The sequence below is a fragment of the Carettochelys insculpta genome, chromosome 3, assembly GCF_033958435.1.
Source record: "Carettochelys insculpta isolate YL-2023 chromosome 3, ASM3395843v1, whole genome shotgun sequence".
NCBI lineage: Eukaryota > Metazoa > Chordata > Testudines > Carettochelyidae > Carettochelys > Carettochelys insculpta.
Window position 1 is genome coordinate 53,407,783 of NC_134139.1, and position 13,527 is coordinate 53,421,309.

General features: G+C 43.7%; 1 protein-coding gene across 2 annotated transcripts in view; it reads right to left on the minus strand.

Moving 5' to 3' along the window:
• Positions 1-13,527, minus strand: part of XDH (xanthine dehydrogenase) — a 76,878-nt gene that overhangs the window by 30,481 nt on the left and 32,870 nt on the right. For both annotated transcript variants that reach the window (XM_074989860.1, XM_074989859.1), the window contains 7 exons: positions 12,718-12,902; positions 10,882-11,056; positions 9,396-9,485; positions 8,438-8,607; positions 2,241-2,364; positions 1,638-1,757; positions 514-610 (listed from right to left, as the gene is read on the minus strand). In XM_074989860.1, coding sequence (XP_074845961.1) covers positions 514-610; positions 1,638-1,757; positions 2,241-2,364; positions 8,438-8,607; positions 9,396-9,485; positions 10,882-11,056; positions 12,718-12,902 — 961 coding nt within the window. The remainder of the gene's footprint in view (positions 1-513; positions 611-1,637; positions 1,758-2,240; positions 2,365-8,437; positions 8,608-9,395; positions 9,486-10,881; positions 11,057-12,717; positions 12,903-13,527) is intronic.

A 13,527-nucleotide genomic window follows, 5' to 3' on the forward strand; every position in this document is an offset into this window, starting at 1 on the left:
AAAGCTCCTTGTTTTAAGGAGCTGCAGATCAAATTTGCTGTCTTCATTCTTATGGTGTAGGGGGAGTTCTTGAACAGAGAGACTCAGACAGATAAGCTGCGTCTACACGTGCACGCTACTTCGAAGTAGCGGCACCAACTTCGACGTTAGGCGGCGAGACGTCGAAGTCGCTAACCTCACGTCGAAGTAGGGACCGAGTAGACGATCCGCGTCCCGCAACGTCGAAATTGACATTGACATAGACATTTTCCACATGTGAACAAAACCAACGTGTCTATGTCACTTTAGAAAATTGGGCACAGGCATTTTTGAAAGTTTTATCCAGTATCTATTTACACAAAACTATATTCAATGTAATGAAACCTTGTGCCCAGTCCAGCAAACCTTATTCACATAAGTGAATCTTACACACACAGTTGCTTCTCTTGATTTCAATAGGGTTTCTCATTTGAGGGTAGCAGGAGAAGGAATTGTAGATGTTAAAAAAACTACAGGTGATATTTTTGTGCTCACCTTCCACAATGTGATCAGATTCTTCAAATCCTTTCTGGACATTTCCTTTCTCAATCTTCCGTGAAGGCTTATAAAAGGATTTTTTCTTGATAGCTTCCTAGGAGAACATAGTGGCACATTAAGATTTCCTGGGAAGATCATGGATGAAAATATTTCAGCTAAAGTGGCATTAGTACTTTTTTTATTGATTCAAAAGGAAATATGTTGGACAGAGTCAAGAAAACCAGCTTGAGATCAATGAAGTTTTTAATTATAATGGCCTGTTGATAGTTGAATTAGGGCTGCTTGAAAGTTTTCCATCTAATTGTCTTTGGTCAAAAAAAATTAGGGTTTCAACAAAAATTGGGAAAGGTCTGTTTTCTGTGGAAAATAATTATTTTTGTTGACGTGTTTTGGCCAAAACTAAGAGTTGTCATTTTTCCATCATGTCCCATTATTCTCTGTGAGCTGGGATCTCCAGCTGAACTACATCTCCTATAATGCACCATGAATAGTGTCGCTTGGATGCGTAGTTTTTCCTCAGCAAGAGGGAAAAACAGTGATGCATTTTGGAAAATATAATCTCATGGGAGATCCAAGCCCATGAAGAGAATACAGCCACAAGAAGCAAATTACAAGTCCAATTTTCAGCCAAAATATTTCATTTTTAATATTTTTTCCAGCGGAAAACTTTCACAATAATGCAAAAAAAAAAGCCAGAAAAATTAATAACTTTCAAATACAGTCTGTGACTTCACAAGATACACAAGTACACACTTCCTTATAAAATACTTAAAAACACTAAGAGCTCCATTTAAACTCTGTTAACAAAAAACACCTATCATTTCTTCATCTTAGCATGACTTGCCCTGACTTGTTTGCAGGTGCTGGACTTGAAGCTGTCATGAGGTCCCGTCTAGTCCTAGGATTCTATTCCCAAGTATTATAACATCAGAGATTTATTTTGTTTTATTTATGCACTTCTGCCACACCCATCATGGTAAAGCCACATCACTAATGCCAGAACATGAGAGAGTAAATACGCAACAACAACGCAATTAGCTGTATTCAGGAAAACAGCACTAACGCAGGCACAATGAGGTCTTAGGCTGACTCTGTGCATGATCGGATCTAAGCCATCATACCTGAATAGTGATAATAGGTGTGAGGTCTTCGTATTGAATCTTTACAGCTTGAGCAGCTCTTCGGGAATGTTCATGTGTGTCTGCAATGACTCCACCAATGATATGACCAACACAGGTGACCTGTGCATAAAAAAAGATTCCAATGCTCACCTTATTAAGTCATTCAAAGGCTCATGCTGATTTTTGTGCAACATATTTTGAGCAAATCTATGAAAACCATGTTCAAGTACAATGAGAAAAGAAATCTGGTGATACCTACACTGATACCAATCCAAAGTCATGATTTGCTGTCACTAACCTGGGTCTTATGATTCACCAAACAGGTGGAAGTCAGTAACTATTCATATTGTATGGTGTGAAAACATGGCACCTTCTACCCATAGTAACTGGATTGGGTGAATTTGTTGCACCATTTAGGAAACAACATTTAGAGCAGAAAGTCTGGCCCCCACTGAAGTTAATGTCAAAACTGACATCAATGAAGTCAGCATTTCTTGCTGTATATTGTGGAGAACTTTACCAAAAATAAATAACACCACAGTCTGCTGGCCTTTTATACTCCACAGACTCAACCTTTTAAAAAAAGGATACAAAACTACATACTATGTTATCAGCAAAAACAGTTTCATCATTGGCAATTCCAGTGACATTACTTCCAGGAATATCCGTAGCAGAGACAAAACACACAAAACCAGGGACATTCTCCGCTTCCTCTGTATCTATAGACCTAAAGAAGTGGGTAACACAAACAGCAGAGAATTATTATTATTCATGTACACGGCACTATAAAGCTGTGTCTACACGTGCACGCTACTTCGAAGTAGCGGCACTAACTTCGAAATAGCGCCCGTTGCGGCTACACGCGTCGGGCGCTATTTCGAAGTTAACTTCGATGTTAGGCGGCGAGACGTCGAAGTCGCTAACCTCATGAGGGGATCGGAATAGCGCCCTACTTCGACGTTCAACGTCGAAGTAGGGACCATGTAGACGATCCGCGTCCTGCAACGTTGAAATTGCCGGGTCCTCCATGGCGGCCATCAGCTGGGGGGTTGAGAGATGCTCTCTCTCCAGCCCCTGCGGGGCTCTATGGTCACCGTGGGCAGCAGCCCTTAGCCCAGGGCTTCTGGCTGCTGCTGCTGCAGCTGGGGATCCATGCTGCAGGCACAGGGTCTGCAACCAGTAGTCAGCTCTGTGGATCTTGTGTTGTTTAGTGCAACTGTGTCTGGGAGGGGCCCTTTAAGGGAGCGGCTTGCTGTGGAGTCCGCCCTGTGACCCTGTCTGCAGCTGTGCCTGGCACCCTTATTTCGATGTGTGCTACTTTGGCGTGTAGACGTACCCTCGCAGCGCCTATTTCGATGTGGTGCCGCGCAACGTCGAAGTTGAACATCGACGTTGCCGGCCCTGGAGGACGTGTAGACGTTATTCATCGAAATAAGCTATTTCGATGTGGGCTTCACGTGTAGACGTAGCCTAAATGTGCATGGCAGTCTAAAGATTCTACGGGGCCTGATTTCTTTCCCTGTTTCTCTTGCCCTCTGTGCAGTCACTCACACATGCAGAGAGTAGGATTGGAATGATACCTGATCAGAATGGTAACACTTTGTACTCCTTTTACCCAGTTGTAAATGGCCAACCAAGCAGCAGAGGCAGAGTGTAGAATCATGCCAACAGAATCCGGGTGTCAGAATGGTTAAACACTCTGGGACTGTCTGGCAGTTGCCAACATTAAGAATTCAGTAGTCCCTAAAGGGATAGGTTAGACTCTTTTATTATGTGATACTCTGAGACAAATCGCTCACTCACTCCTACATGAATTGTTAACCAGAAAATGCATACACAAGCTTTTTAGATAAATAGATACACACACAGACAGCTCCTTGTAATGGGTTGGGTCAGGATATTTTTCAGCTAGCCTGTACCCTCTTACACACTTGCTTGAACATGTCATTACAAAATCCTGCAGTTTGACGAAATGACTGCTTCAGTGACCACTGACAAAACTTTTTTCTGTACAATTTTTATTTTTAGTCACAGTCAGTCCATGGCACTTCAGTCATCAATGAAACCTTCCTACACCCATATTTGTCAGACTGCCAGGGAAATCCAAGCTAAGGAGGATGGGAATATCTATTATTATAGTTAACACAGTAAATAACCATTAAATACTCATGGCTTACCATACTGATTTCAAAGCGCTCTCTAGAAGCAGGGACGTACTATTATCTTAGTTTACACTCAGAGAAGAACTGAAACACAGACATGAGAAGTGATTTGCCCGTGTTCACAAAAAAAAGGGAATGTAGATTTCTTGACTTCCAGTCTGAAACCCAATCACTGTTTGGAACTATAGGATGAACCCTCGTATCTGGCATTCTTATCCAGCAACGTCTGTAATTTGGCACGATTTTAGTTAGCTAGACAACCACTTATCACGGGTGTGGCCAAGTTCCCCATGGTTCTATAAAGTTTCTTTACAGCCATCCTTCCTGACTCTCAGCGTTCTGTGCTCTTATTTAGCTCGATTTATCTCTAAACATCTTTTAAGGGCCCAGTGAGCAGTGGAAGCATTGGTAATGTGCTAGACAATATTGACCTCCTGTGGTCCAAATTCTCTCATTCAGCACCGGTCAGGTCCTGAGGGTGCCATACTAGAGAAGTTCAACCTGTACTCTCCCAGGCTATACTGTAATACATAGCTTTCAGATAAGACATAATACTGAATTCCAGCCTTCCGACCGTTGTGGCTGTTAAAGATGGCATAGCAACCTTTGCAAGAGAAGGATACGACAGCTTACTAGTCACTCATATTCTGGCAGCCTAATTTTCCCTCTAAGCTGTCACATCACACCCCAAACACGACTATAATACAACAGTGCCAGGACTCTTCTCTGTGTACAGTTTGTGAAACCCGGGACAAAAGATGCTACACAGACATAATAAATAGACGTATTTATCAAACACTGAGGTGAAACCACCTCTGAGAAGAAGCAGGACTGGTGGTCTAGACAACACTTGCGCCCTCGGAATTTATTTGTGATTGATGCACCTTCAACTTGATCCAAAAGCAGAAGAAAATCCAGAGCAAAAAGATTTCATTAAATGTCTTCTGCGGTCACCAAAAGAGATAGTTAGCCAAACATTTGCCTAAAGAAGTTTTATACAGACTTACAGTCAAATGCTTGTAAGTGACAGAACAATAACTAAAACCCCTTAGATCAGTTGATATTTATTCAAAGCTTTTCATTTAAAACACATTACAAGAGACACTAGAGCTCAGTCTGAAGCATTTTATGACATCTAAGTGTAAGTGGCTGTGGTTTGTTTGTCCCAACTGAATGACTTCATGTCTTTGGCAAAATAGCTCCAGTATTATCACCGTCTGCTCATTTAGGTTCCTAAAACTCCCACACAAGTTGTGCCCTAGAGAAGTACTTTGTGAAAGAGCTCCCATGTGATTGTTCAGTGATTAGATTCCCCAGTTTACAGTGTAAGATGTTCTTTTTAAACATCCTAATGAGAAGCTAAAGGCCTTGCCATATTTCACCAGTTCCTTTTCCTCTACTCAGATATGAATGACCCATAAATGATCTCCAAACCCTTAATAGAGAGGCACACGTGCACACACGCACTCTTGCAGTTTTGCTAAATGATTATTGCTCAAGATCCAGTGGGTGAAATACTATACCTACTGAAGGAAATCCTATCCCTACTGAAGTAAGGGATAGTAAATGTCTTCAGTCAGTGAATCCATAGGCTGACATGCTTCCCTGCATGCCTGAGTAACTATTCCGATGATTCATCTACAACTTGGAAGAAATATACTGTTGCAATGCATGCACAAGGAAGATGGGGCAGGCAGACACCAGCAAATACTATATAACGTTAGGAATGATCAAAAATCATTCAAGCAGGATAAATAAGACCATCTTCCCCATCTCTAATGGCAACATCTCTGCTACAAGCACAAACATGTTTTGTAACCAGTTCATGACATTCTTTGACCAAGTTACAACATTAGCAATTGCGTTATCACCACATTGGCACTTCTTTCACAACGAGTGGGTCAAACGAGTTTGTGCAACTGAGATTACCACCCTGCCTGATTTCAATTCGTCCATTCTGTGGGAAATCTGGGGAGCTCTCCCACATACTGCCTCCAGAAATGGCAGAATCCCAAAAGGAAATCCCCACGAACTGGCAGAAAAAAGAACTAACTGACTGCAGTAGAAGAGTCCAGTCAACACTGCAGAATAAATGTTCTGCTATAGAAAATATCAAGTGCCAGGCTAGAACAAGGGCAAAACTGACACACAGTCAGCTGCCATGGTTACAACCCATGCATTAGCCATGCTGTGTCTGAAAAAAACATGTCTAGAGCCAACTGTCTTTTTAATTAGTAAGAGATGGATATAGTTTTACAGTGTCTAAAGAGCTTTATTCCTATCATTAGAAACTCATTCATCCATTCATTCAGTTATGCATTGAGGGCTTGAGCCTGTCCAGATCAGATGTGCAGTGTTGTGAGCACCAGGTAAAAGAATGAGGAAGAGGAGAGGAGAGGAGCACAAAGACTGCAGTCCTGAATTCCACAGCTGCAATTGCCCAAAGGCAGATTTGAACCTGGGACCTCTGGAGCTTAGTTCAGAGCCTCTGTTGTGTGAGCTAAAAGCCCCCTGGCTCCGAGTTAAAGAGACCCTTCTTTCTCCATGTGAATGGTCTAGGTGCCACACGCTCCTGCATCAAAGGTCAGCACGTAGCCAAACAGGTTCCACTTGCACATGGGGGATGGCAGGTAAGCCCATGTATCCTCAGACACCTCCCATAGAATCACAGAATCATACGGCTGGAAGGGACCTCAGGAGGTCATCTAGTCCAGCCCCCTGCTTCAAGCAGGATCAACCCCCACTAAGTCATCACAGCCAGGACCTTGTGCAGCCGGGACTTAAAAACCTCAAGGGATGCAGAATCCACCACCGCTCTAGGCAACGCATTCCAATGCTTCACCACCTGCCTGGTGAACAAGTTTTTCCTAATATCTAACCTACACCTCTCCCTCTTCAACTTCTGACCATTACTCCTTGTTCTGCCATCTGACACCACTGAGAACAGTTTCTCACCCTCCTCTTTAGAACTCCCCTTCAGGAAGTTGAAGGCTGCTATTAAATCACCTCTAAGTCTTCTCTTCTGTAAACTAAACAAGCCCAAATCCCTCAGCCTATCCTCATAGGTCTTGTGCTCCAGACCCTTAATCATTTTTGCTGCCCTTCGCTGAACCTGCTCTAGTAAATCCACATCCTTTTTATACTGGGGGGCCCAAAACTGGACACAATATTCAAGATGTGGCCTCACCAGTGCCGAATAAAGAGGAATAACTACATCCCTAGATCTGCTCAAAATGCTCCTCCTAATGCACCCCAGTATGCCGTTAGCTTTCTTGGCTACAAGGGCACGCTTTTTACTCATATCCAGCCTTTCATCCACCATAACCCCTAGGTCCCTTTCCATCGTACTGCTGCTGAGCCAGTCGGTCCCCAGCCTGTAACAATGTTTGGGATTCTTCCACCCCAGGTGCAGGACTCTACACTTCTCCTTATTGAACAGCATCAGATTTCTTTTGGCCCAGTCCTCCAATTTATCCAGGTCCCTCTGGATTCTCTGTCTACCCTTCAACGTATCTACCTCTTCCCCTAGTTTTGTGTCATCTGCAAACTTGCTGAGGGTGCAACCCAGTCCCTCATCCAGGTCATTAATAAAGATGTTGAATAACACCTGCCCCAGAACCGAGCCTTGCGGCACTCCGCTTAAAACAGACGGCCATCCAGATATTGAGCCAACCACTACCCCTTGGGCCCGACCATCAAGCCAGCTTTCTATCCATCTTATAGTCCAAGGATCCAATCCATATTTCCTTAACTTATGGACAAGAATGTTGTGGGAGACCGGATCAAAAGCCTTGCTGAAGTCAAGGTATATCACATCCACTGACTTCCTCATGTCCACAGAGCTTGTTACGTTGTCATAGAAGCTGATCAGATTGGTAAGGAAGGACTTGCCCCTAGTGAATCAATGTTGGCTACTTTTGATCACTTTCCCCTCTTCCAAGCGCTTCAAAATGGATTCCCTGAGGATTCCCTCCATTATTTTCCCAGGGACTGAGGTAAGGCTGACGGGTCTATAGTTCCCTGGATTGTCCTTCTTTCCTTTTTTAAAGATGGGCACTACGTTTGCCTTCTTCCAGTCATCCGGTATCTCCCCCAATTTCCAAGAGTCTTCAAGGATAATGGCCAAAGGTTCAGCAATGACCTCTGCCAATTCCCTCAGTACCCTGGGGTGCATTAAATCCAGACCCATGGACTTGTGCACATCTAGTTTTTCTAGATAGCTCAGAACTTGTTCCTTCCCCACAGATGGCTCCCATCCTCCCATCCTGTGCTCAACCTCTTCTCCCATTTTACCCTGCACTCTTGCAAGTAAAAAAGTGAAAATTCCAAGGACATGGGGTTGTTGCCTCTGCTCAATTCAGAGGACTTTGCCTAGCACTAAACTCACATCCAGGCTGAAGCACAGCAATAACCTTGCATTCACTGCAGTTTGCCATGCATACATGAGCAGGAAAGTTTTGTTTTGTTTTTTAAGGCTGTCTTCTATATGGCACAAACAGCAGAAAACTTTCAAACCTCAACAGTTTATCAGCAACTAAGGGCGATCAAATAACTAGTGCTTCATCAGAGAGCATCCTCCAGCCCAACAGGAACACTGGGTACACAATACAAATGCCAGGGCACAGAGAGGATACTTACAGAACTTTGGCATGGGCTTTGGTACTGGTGACCAGCGTTAAGTAGAGTTCATTTTCATAGCACGGTATGTCATCACAATAGACAGCCTCTCCACATGCCTGTTTGGCAGCTGAAAGGTGAACCAAGGGCCGTCCCACCATATCTTCCACAAGCTGTCCTGCAGGCACTTCCTGTAACAAAACACACAGTAGGTGTCATTGCTCCAACCACAGGATGTCCAGCTGTTGAGGCTGGAATGTGTCTCCTGTGACAGTGATGAGGGAAATCGGAAGTAGCTGGAGCAGGGCAAGAGAAAGTAAATATGGAGGTAATATATATGACTACAGAACAGGACAATGCTGTAGTAGAGAAAGAAATGGAGCAGGGGAATTCTCCTTAAAGACACCTCTAAGCTGAGGAGAAGAGATGGGTTTGAAGTGTTCTTTGATACGACTCAACAGCTGGAAGGGAGAGCTTGTATGGGAAAGTGCAAATTTAAAAGCATCTTCACTGCTCTTTGCTGAGCAGAACTGGCCCTGGGCAAAGAGTTAATGTGAGCAGGGTGGGGGTGTCTGTGGATATGAAGCCAGAGGTGGAAGGGAGCCAGCCCAAGAGCTTTGGAGAGCAGAAGAGCAGTTTTGAATTGAATTTGGAAGTGGATGGGTAGCCAGTGAATTTGAGAAGGAGAGGGATGAGGCAGGGAGGAAATGAGACAGCTGAATGGAAAAATATCTCAAGCTGCAGCCTGCTGGAAGTCATACCCTGGTACAATCAGGTTTCTGAGAAACACAGGGAGAAAACATCATAGTACGGTAAGTGCTATGCAAGGAAGGAAGTGCTTAACCCTCAACAAAGACCTCATGCCTGGCAGAATCCAGGCAAGGACAAATACTGGCTGTGCTGAGAAGGTGAAACAGAATACAGTGAGCCTGGAGTTACAGAACAAGCAAGTCTGAACCACCCACCCATCACCACTTACTTGGAAGAGTTGGACATTTTCCACAGGATCTTCATGAAACACTTCAATGGCACTTGCGTCTCTGGTGGCAACCAGCTCACCGGGGTTATTCTGCCAAAGACACATCAAAATGACTCTTTTATCTGCTTTGTTTCCCTTTCTTCATGTCTCCCAGACAGTCTCTGGCCTTTTCCTCTGTGTCACCTAACTTTCACCACAGGCTACAATTTCATCTAACGTGGCTCAATCTGCCTAGGTAACCCATCAGTTCAGTGGTATGATGTGTCTCTTTTACAGGCTGGTCCACATGCAGGAGTTATAGTGCAGCCAGTTTAGCTCTGGTAGAAGAGGTTCATGCCCTCAGCACAGGAAGACAAGGTTCAATCCCTAGTAAGCTCATCTATGCGCAGTGAAAGAGGCAGTGTTGTCACAGGCTGCTGTGAGCAGCAACAGCAGTGACAACAGTGCATGGAGAGGGCAAAAACCTCAGTGCCTGACGCAGAGCAGAGCCCACTGTAGAAGTGAGGGTGGATGGCCAGGGCTGAGCTATTGAACCTGCTATGAAAATGCTCTGATCTCTCTACCCCATGTGCAAGGAGCATCACAGTCTGGGGAAGTTAGTACAACACAGAGTAGGTTGGCAGAATGGATTCCTTCTGCACCCTTTCCCCAACACAGGAGCTATGCAAGGGAAATATTTTTCACTGTGTGTTGAGACTCTTCCCACTTTGTGTTCAGTGTTGCTGTGTCATCTTGGCTACGTCTACACGTGAAGCCTACATCGAAATAGCTTATTTCGATGTAGCGGCTATTTCGATGAATAACGTCTACACATCCTCCAGGGCTGGCAATGTCGATGTTCAACTTCGACGTTGCGCGGCACCACATTGAAATAGGCGCTGCGAGGGAACGTCTACACGCCAAAGTAGCACACATCGAAATAAGGGTGCCAGGCACAGCTGCAGACAGGGTCACAGGGCGGACTTAACAGCCAGCTGCTCCCTTAAAGGGCCCCTCCCAGACACAGTTGCACTAAACAACACAAGATACACAGGGCCTACAACTGGTTGCAGACCCTGTGCCTGCAGCATGGATCCCCAGCTGCCGCAGCAGCAGCCAGAAGCCCTGGGCTAAGGGCTGCTGCCCACGGTGACCATAGAGCCCCGCAGGGGCTGAAGAGAGAGCATCTCTCAACCCCCCAGCTGATGGCCGCCATGGAGGACCCGGCAATTTCGACGTTGCGGGACGCGGATCGTCTACACGGTCCCTACTTCGACATTCAACGTCGAAGTAGGGCGCTATTCCGATCCCCTCATGAGGTTAGTGACTTCGACGTCTCGCCGCCTAACGTCGAACTTAACTTCGAAATAGTGCCCGACGCGTGTAGCCGCGACGGGCGCTATTTCGAAGTTAGTGCCGCTACTTCGAAGTAGCGTGCACGTGTAGACACAGCTCTTGTATGTCACCCTCTCAATTCCAACCCCAGCAAGGGAAGGGCATCACTCACATTCCCAGTGAGATGTGCGTTTAATTTCCGAAGCACTGTCAGATAAAATTTAAAGAAGAAACTGAGTGTCAGAGTGCGACGGAAATCCACCATGCCACCCGGAGCTGATGGAGACAGATTCATCTCATCTGCCAACAGGTGACAGGCTTCCTGCAGCAGATTTTCATTCCATTCTCTGCACATGAACAAAGAAAGAAATAACAATAAATGGATGGAGCACTTCCATTGCACTCTACATTGCCGTTGTCAAAACGTTTGCCAGCCATTAACTACCATGTCCTTCCAACAGCTCAGCATGGCATCCTCACAAACAATGAGAAATCTCTGTCTTGTTTCTCATGCCTTACCCCAAGCAGAACTCCCACTGACTTCAGGGTTAGTTCTGCTTTCGTAAGGTGAAAGTAAGAGATGAGGTAACTAAGCAGTGCTCTAAAACCGCATAACTGAGACCATTTCTTCACAGTACCTACTCAGCTTCTTCTCTTTAAAACACTCCTCTGATAGCCACAGGAACAATCGTATATTCAACTCCAAGAATGTTTTTGCATCAGAAGAGGCTGATTGGATGAAATGGGCAAGTTCTGTGTGAATGTACTGATCTTTTATTGGGAATTACCAAAATGTAATTTCAACTTTATTTTAATTACATATTATACAAAATTCCAAATGATACACTAAATGGGAATATTTTGGAATACTGTATGTCTCTAAAAATCGTGAAATTTCCGCTTTTCAGCAATCATGATTCAGGGCTAAATACAGTGGGATAATCTCAGAATTTCTCACAGAACACTTTTTTTTTTTACCAATTCAATCAGTGTATTCAAACAAGCAGTGGTAGCTCTAAAACAGGGCTATGGCTTAATGAAATAGCATCAGGCTATGTCTACACTACACGATGAAGTTGATTTTAAAGCAGTTATCTTGATTTTACAATATCACTGTCTTCACTGTAAATACCATTAGGTCAGTTTTAGGGAGCGCTAAGGTCTCTACTATTATACCCATAAAACAAGTTGATGTAACATCAAGTTCAAATTTAAAAGTCTGAATTAAAGCTAGTGGGGAAATGCCATGTCATTAAATCGACATGTGTAGAGCCAACCATCTTTTTAATTAGTAAGAGATTGATACAGTTTTATAGTGTCTAAAGTGCTTTATTCCTGACATTAGAAACTCATTCATCCATTCATTCAGTTATCAGCGCATTGAGGGCTTGAGCCTGTCCAAATCAGATGTGCAGTGTTGTGAGCACCAGGTAAAAGAAGGAGGAGGAGGAGAGGAGCAAGAAGTCTACATTCCTGAATTCCAAGTGATTCAGCTGGCAGGAATAAGGGGACTTTGATGTTGGCGGGATCCTTTCGAAAAGGACCCCCACATAGACAAGCTGCGGGCGAGCAAACTGCGGCACTTTTGAAGAGCCATGGCAGGCAGCATGCTAATGAGGCGCTGAATATTCATTTCAGTGCCTCATTAGTATTCTTTGATTTGGCCATTAATATGGCCATTTCTAAGTTTTTTGTAAGTGTAGAGGTAGCCCAGAGTTTAGACGTAGCCTTAGTGACAGACTCCACATTCCTCTGATGGTGCCTTAATTCTGGCAAGGAGTACTGGAAATCGCATTACGAGGTCAGCGTAAGGTCAGACACACTCCAAAATCTGTGCAGGGTTTCATCTAAACTTCTCACTCTTCTGTCCCTTGCTTTTATTTCCTCTTACATATTGCAAGTGAGCATGTGCAAATTTGGTCTGCTACTATAAAATAACTCTTCAAAATGAACACTGATGCACTAAAAGGCCATCCTATGCTAGATATGAGATTTATGATTCTCCTACCTGCCGATGAGCTTCTGGCAAGTATTTCCAGCCATTACTGTTGTGGGAGCCATTCCTCCATAGCTTAGCTTAATCTCCTGGACTTGGTTAGTACCTTCTTGAAAGAGGACTCTCATTCCACAGGTCACTATGGCAATGTCATCCTCGCGGCGTGTCGCCTGCTGGAAAGCTGAGAAATATTCACCCTAGAGGAGGAGAAAGAATTTTGTTCTCAACTTGGTTCACAAGCAAGATCATCATAATGTGGTCAGCCTGGAAACCTACCCCTATGATCAGGACGCCCAAGAGAATTCCACATAGAGAGCTGACTGCATCCTGAAGGAGGAATCATTTTTCAGACAAGACCATTTCAAAGCTGGGATTTAGACCAGCTAAGAAATGGTCAGTACATCCGGTATTGTTTTAAAGTTACTTTGTCTTCCTGGTAAGGTATGAAAACAGCCAGTAACTATTCTGTTGATACCTGTCCTCTCTCTTCTATTGCTTTGGAAAAGAAATGAATGACTACATATTTTCATAGAACTATACGAATAATCTTTTTTTGGTTCACTGGCCAAACAGAAACAAAAAATGTGTAAATTTTGGCAAAATCAGTAAGTTGACAAAAATGCTTTGTGTCAAACTAAATGTTTCACTCAAAACTAAACATTTCATTTTTGAGGATTTTTAGCTAAAAAAAAAAAGAAAAGAAAAACGAAGCAGATTTCTAAATGAAAAGTCACTTCTATTCAAATCAACAAAATGATTTCAATAGAAAATGTAAAAAAGCAATGCGTTGATTTTTTGTGAATATTTTAAAATTATTTTTTA